Here is a 6,249-nt window from a genome sequence, read left to right on the forward strand (position 1 = left end):
TGAGCCCAGCAAAGATCCCTACTATTGAGCTCCCTCCACCGTGAGACGTGACTATGGCAGTGCAGCGTTTTTTAAAGCCTTTGCTGAGGGACCTTGTCAAAAGCTTTTTAAAAGCTGAGATCAACTGGATTCCCTCTTGTCCGTGTGCTTGCTGACACCCTTAAAGAACTCCAGCAGATTGGTGAGGCAGGATTTCCCTTAATAAAAACCATGCAGACTCTTCCTGAGGAGATCATATTTGACTATGCAACTGCTGGTTTTATTCTTCATTTATAGATCCTACCGATTTGTCAGGGATGGAAATGAGACTCGCGTATCTGTAATATCCAGGATCACCTCTAGGGCCCTTTTTCAAAGATGTGCACTGTTGGCAACTCCAGTCCCCTAGCACAGAGGCCGTTTGTAATGATAGGTTACCTACTGTTGCCAAACAGTTCTGCAATTTCACCTTTGAGTTTCTTCAGAAACTTGGGTGAATCTCATCCAGTGCTGGTGACTACCTAGTATTTAATTTATCAGTCTGTTCTAATACTACTCTGTTTTCATTTCAATATGGCCCAATTCTTCAAACCCATCTACTAGGAAGGATTGATCTGGCATGGAAATTTCCGCAGTAACTTTTGTGGTAAACACCGATGCAAATAATCTGTTTAGCTTCTCTGCTATGGCCTTATCCCTGAGTGCACCTTTTACACCCTGGTCATCTAATGGTCCCACTGAATCAGAAGGTGGCAGCCACCTGGTGAAATAGTTGAGAAAATCTGCATTATTAACGTTGGCATTTTTTGTTAGATGCTTGTCGGATTCTTTTTGGCCTGCTTTATTTTGCTTTTATACCTGACCTGCTGGACTTTGCGAGTTTTCTGGTTTCTTCATTTGGGCATACCTTCTATTTTTTTTTTTAATGCTTTTTTTGTCTTGAATAGCTTCCTTAACTCTTCTGTGAAAGATGCAAGGGTTTTACTCGTCTATTTGGTGCCCTTTCTGATTCATGCTATCTACCTTTCATAAGCCTATAATACAGTATTTTTAAAAGCTTCCAAGGTGTCTGAAGGCCTTTTTCATTTTTGACTACTTATTTGAACTTTTCCTCATTGTTGTGTAATTTCCCTTCCTTGATTCGTATACAGGCACATGGTGGACTTTTTTGGGTGCGTTTCCCTTCCACTAGAACATGGAGCGTGCCAATGTTGTAGTTATTCCAGAGAGGCTCGCTAACAGATACCTCTTGAAGCGTATTACTCAGGATTCAGTTTAGAATGGCTTCTCCCTTTGTGGGTTCTGAGATGAATTGTTCTAGAAAGCAGTCCTTCATCATACCTAGAAATGTTATCATGACAGCTTGCCCTGTTGAGTACTTTACCCAGTGGTAAAACAGGAGGATAACTGAAGTCTCCCACTATTATTTCTTATCCTGTTTCAGCAGCTTGTCCAACCTCCCTGAGCATTTCATGATCACCTTTACCTTCAAGTGAAAGTGGTACAATCCTAGTACTATATTCTTTTTATTCAGCTATGGATTTTCTGCCCACAGACTGTATGGTAGTCTTCCTTTCAGATAAGATTTTTATGCTGTTATTGTCTGTGCTATACTATCCTTAACATATGCTGCCACTCCTCTACCTGAACATCCTACTCTCATTCCTATATAGTTTGCATCCTGCTATTACAATATCCCATTGATTGTCACCCTTCCACTAAGTCAGTACAATTTTCGGGAAAAAGATTAGCAATTAAAGAAAACGTTCCAAAACCTGATTTCTTTCTCACGTATTGTCTTCCTTGTTAAAGGTATGAGTAATTCTGATGTCATGGTGGCTCTTCAACGTGGGTACCGGATGCCACGTATGGATAACTGTCCAGCTGAGCTCTACGATGTCATGAAAACATGCTGGAAAGATAAAGCAGAAGAGAGGCCAACATTTGATTATTTACAAAGTGTCCTGGATGACTTCTACACAGCAACAGAAGGGCAGTATCAACAACAGCCATAGGACATTTTTCTAGTTGGCATAGACTGCTGTTTGGACTAATGGATCAGGCCAAGTATTTCATACACTTGAATATATTAAGTCTGGCTCCTGAAACTGAAGGCTGTAATTCCACAAGAAGAACCATTTTACAGAGAAATAACCATATTTTCCTATGGTTAATTGAAATGTTAATCAATCTGAAGTTCTCTTTAGTTGCACTATCTATATTTTACCTTTCTTAATAAAGCATCCAAACAAGACAAACTTTGGAAAAATTCGCACGAAATTAGAAGTTTTCCACGCATGCAGCTGGAAACAGCATTTGGTGAATCTAATTGATGGGACACCCTATAGGAATAATATGAAGGATGAAGGCAAATAGGTTTTTATGAAAGGAAGAATTTGAGAAATCAGGATTTCTTTTGCTCCCGAATCCTTTTTGAAATATAGTATGTTGTGAAAACTTATTTTTATATCCTTTGGTTATTTCACATGAGTAGCTGAAGTATTCTCTGGTTGTTAGACATTTTCTAGGATGTAATCATCACCTTTAAAGAAAAAAAAAAGTCAAATGTAATTCTTTATACTTAAATTTAATTGGTTGACACCTCTTGCTATTAAATTTTGAAGAGCATCTTAATCTCCATCAAATGAGAGATACCTGCGATACTGTAAAATTGCACTCTAACAGCGTGTTGTGTTCAATCTGCTAGAAAAGGCAGCGCACTGTTTTGAATTAATAGAGACACTTTTATGCATGGAACTATCTGCTCAAACTATCTTTTTCCATCCTGGATGTGTTTTTGTAACTGAAGGCAAAGACAATTTCCTCTGGTTTTTGAAAAAAAACAAGATCTGGTAACTATGCATGTCAAAAACATGGCTTCATTAGTATCTCAATAGCATTTTTTTAAAGTTATAGAGTAGTATGCCTAGCCTTTTTGCCACTGTAGCTAATTGAACTGAAACCCATTTTAAAAATAATTACCCCAAATTGTCACAGCTTACAAGTTCATAGCAGTAGTGGTCAACCTTTGGCCTGTGGAACATTTGACCTGTGAATCCATGTCATCTGGCCTGTGTGGCTTCCCACAGCTCTGGAAGCTTGGTTGCAAGGGATTAGTGGTATTGTTAACTGCAGCTTCCTTGTAAAATTTCCAGACCTAGAGATGGCCCCCATGCACTGGGGTTCTGCTTTCAGTTTCTGGTTATAAATTAGTAATCGCTTAGTACCCAATGGTGTTAATAAATAACCCAGTCTTCAGTAATAGGATATGCATGAAGTTGTACTTAAGGGCACCATTCACAGTTATGATTAAGGTGGAAAGCAAGAAAAGTGCAATTGTAGTGCAGCTACACTGTGACTAGTATCCCTTTTATGAAGTGCACCTGGTTCTTAAACCAAAACCTAGATTTTTTTGCGTAAGTTTAAGCCAAATAGTATCTAGAGCAAACTTTTTTTAAAAAAAAGAAAAAGCTAACTATCCATGCGGCTTTAGTGTTTCTGCTGTCTGAATGCATTCATCAGTATAAACATTCATTGCTTTTCTTGATTAAAGTACACTTTTTTCAATTTCTGAATGAAAGAAGCTAATATCTGAAGTTTAATGAATTAGTCTTTCAGCTCCACTGTGTAAATATTGTTTATTGTATGTTGATTTCTTTTTTATTTTAATAAACAAACACTTTAAATTGAAAAGTTGCAAGGATCCAAGAGAAAAACAGCTGTTACCCAGACAGGCACAAAATACAGGGTCTGGTCCTTGTTCGGCGTGTTCATGTGCAAATCAAATTTCAACACAGCTTGCCGGTTATAGCCATCTACTGCTGACAAGCAGTTGAGAACCTAGAGATTTGTTTCACAGTCAAACATTCAGCAAAATGTGTAGTTCAGATGGTTTCATCCCTCAATTACAAACTACAGCTAGTGGTAACTGAAGTGTCCTCTAAATAGCTATCAAAGGGCCACCCTTCCCTCTTGCTATTAAGCAGCTCTCATTTGTTGTGAGAGAAAAGCAAGCCTTGACGTATTTACACATGTAAGCAAAGGGTGACTTATGTTCTAGAAGTTATAAGAAACATTGTAACCATTTATAGTCCTTGCACTGTGTATTGGTTAAAATACAGTAGAACAGGGGAGGGAGAGAGATGTGTATGCTGTCCCATGTGTTAAGTAGGTAGGGGGGAATGCCTTCAAAGTTTTGCATAGAAGTTTTTGGGAATGGCCCTCTGGTGGGAGGTGAAGGTAGATCCAAAGGGCAATGGAATAGAATGATACAAATAACATTTTTTGCCAAATATTTAAGGTGGAAGTAGTATCAGCCAAGGCCTACTACTCTTTTTGTAAAGATATTTTACTACTTTGTAGGGAGTGATCTTTACGTAATAATCCCAGTGTCTCCCCTCCCGTTCAGGGGGTCAGCATCAAGTACTGTACTGTACTATTGCAACATGATTTGAGAGAGAATTTTTTTTATTTCACACTGAAACTTCTTGAAATGGAGAGCTTCAAGGTAGTCACCTTTTAATTGCCTTTGAAGTAGTTTCTGGAGCTGGAGATTTCCAGTACAAAACTAAAATGAGGGGTTTCATTTAATTATGTTTAAAACTACAGAATCTGATCCAGTGTCATTTACATGTTTAAATGGTGCACCAGATTGTGCCAATGCAGTGTCAGCTACTCAAGTAGACAAATTCAGCCTTTGCTTTGGCTCCGACAAAGTGATGAGAAGAATAAAGAAAATGAGAGACTGGGACTTTGAAGTGCAGTAACATTAGTCCAAGATTGTTGCAGAGTAAAGCTGCACCATTTACTGTTTCACAATGTTGGTCACATCCTGACCTAGTATGGTTTTCTTTACATCCTCAAGGTTGATTTTTACTAACAGTGCTAGACTCTATATTCCATCCAAGACTGCTAACATTTAAGCTAGTATCCCCAGTCACTCTCTGAAACCAACTCTCATACTATAAGCATGTACCCCACTTCACCTGAAATCATTAAGCTGCTTCTTCTTGAAAACATATTTCTATGCCTTTTAATGTAGTAGGTTTTTTAAAATCCTACAACATTAGCTACCTGCTGTGTAACTGCAGGTAATTGATAAATATGTAGGTAAGGATAATTCTGCCCCTTATATACTGTACATTATGTGGGTAGGATTATTATTAACTGGACAGATGACCTAGAGGCAGCCAAAAAGTCTTTTACTTTGGCTAGTAATAGACATTGCCAAATGAAGATCAGATATGCTGGGTTGTGTTGCATTCCAGCTGATCCACTACGAGGTAAAAGATGCATTGCCTCCTATCCCCTCTTCATTTTGCAGACTAATGTTTTTCCCTGGTCTCAGAGCTTGCCAGGGGTGCACTTCTTGAAAGCAGGGGAAGCTGAGCAGATAATTCCCATGCAAAAATGGGATCTTCAAGCAGTGAGGGTTTCTGGGGCATAAAGAACCAAACCCCAAGAACAACTGCCCACCCAGAACAGCTGGAGAATTCAGGTAGCACCAGACTGCCTGTGCTTGCCCACCATAAACCAAATAGATGTCTGCCATAATAAAGCAGCACAAATTACTACTTTTTGTCATAACCAGTGGCACAACAAAGCATATGGACATCTATTTGTACTGCCATAAAAAAATTTTTGATGGTACAAAATGAAAACAAAGTCAGCTTCTATGTCTATCCTTCCTATCTGCTCACTCCCTACCTGTAGACTATTTTTAAAGCAGCAGGTCTATCTTTGACACAACTCCAACTCCTGTAGCTGGCTCTAAGCAAATCAGCCAAATTAAACCATGCATAGGGCACTCTCTTCCTACTTCATCCCTACCCCCTATGTCTTGGTCTAATAAAATGTATCTTTCTTTGCAAGCTTTCAAGCATGCGCACCCTTTTTCAGGCTGAGGACAAATCCAAGATGTTAAAAATCCTCTAAGGTGGAATATAAATTTCATTTTGCACAGGGGAACTTTGAGGCTGGAAGTCTGATCCCTTAAGTCTGCAAGAGTCTTTGTAGCGAGTTTCTCCCTGATGTGCTGATAAGGTTGTTCTCATCCATAGCCATGTCAGGAAGGCAAGGAGGCTCAAAAAATGTTTCCTCCTTGTTCAACAGTAATAAGCTTATATTTCCAAAATCAGCCAAACTACAGCATCCTCCAGGGATGAGAACTGCCTTATCAGCACATCAAGGAGCAACTCTCACAGCCCCAGGGGACACAGACTTCCAGCCTCAAAGTTCCTCTGTGCAAAATGAAGTTTATTTGCTACTTAA

General features: G+C 39.0%; 1 protein-coding gene across 4 annotated transcripts in view; it reads left to right on the forward strand.

Annotated features, from left to right (window-relative positions):
* The window catches only part of LYN (LYN proto-oncogene, Src family tyrosine kinase), an 86,577-nt gene extending 82,905 nt beyond the window's left edge, over nucleotides 1-3,672 (forward strand). For all 4 annotated transcript variants that reach the window (XM_090039986.1, XM_090039987.1, XM_090039984.1 and 1 more), the window contains exon 13: nucleotides 1,792-3,672. In XM_090039986.1, coding sequence (XP_089896112.1) covers nucleotides 1,792-1,994 — 203 coding nt within the window. In that variant the 3' untranslated portion in view covers nucleotides 1,995-3,672. The remainder of the gene's footprint in view (nucleotides 1-1,791) is intronic.
* The last annotated feature ends 2,577 nt before the right edge of the window (nucleotides 3,673-6,249 follow it).

Source organism: Crocodylus siamensis, chromosome 3 (genome assembly GCF_052110815.1).
Source record: "Crocodylus siamensis isolate JL-2025a chromosome 3, ASM5211081v1, whole genome shotgun sequence".
In the NCBI taxonomy this organism is placed as follows: Eukaryota; Metazoa; Chordata; order Crocodylia; family Crocodylidae; genus Crocodylus; species Crocodylus siamensis.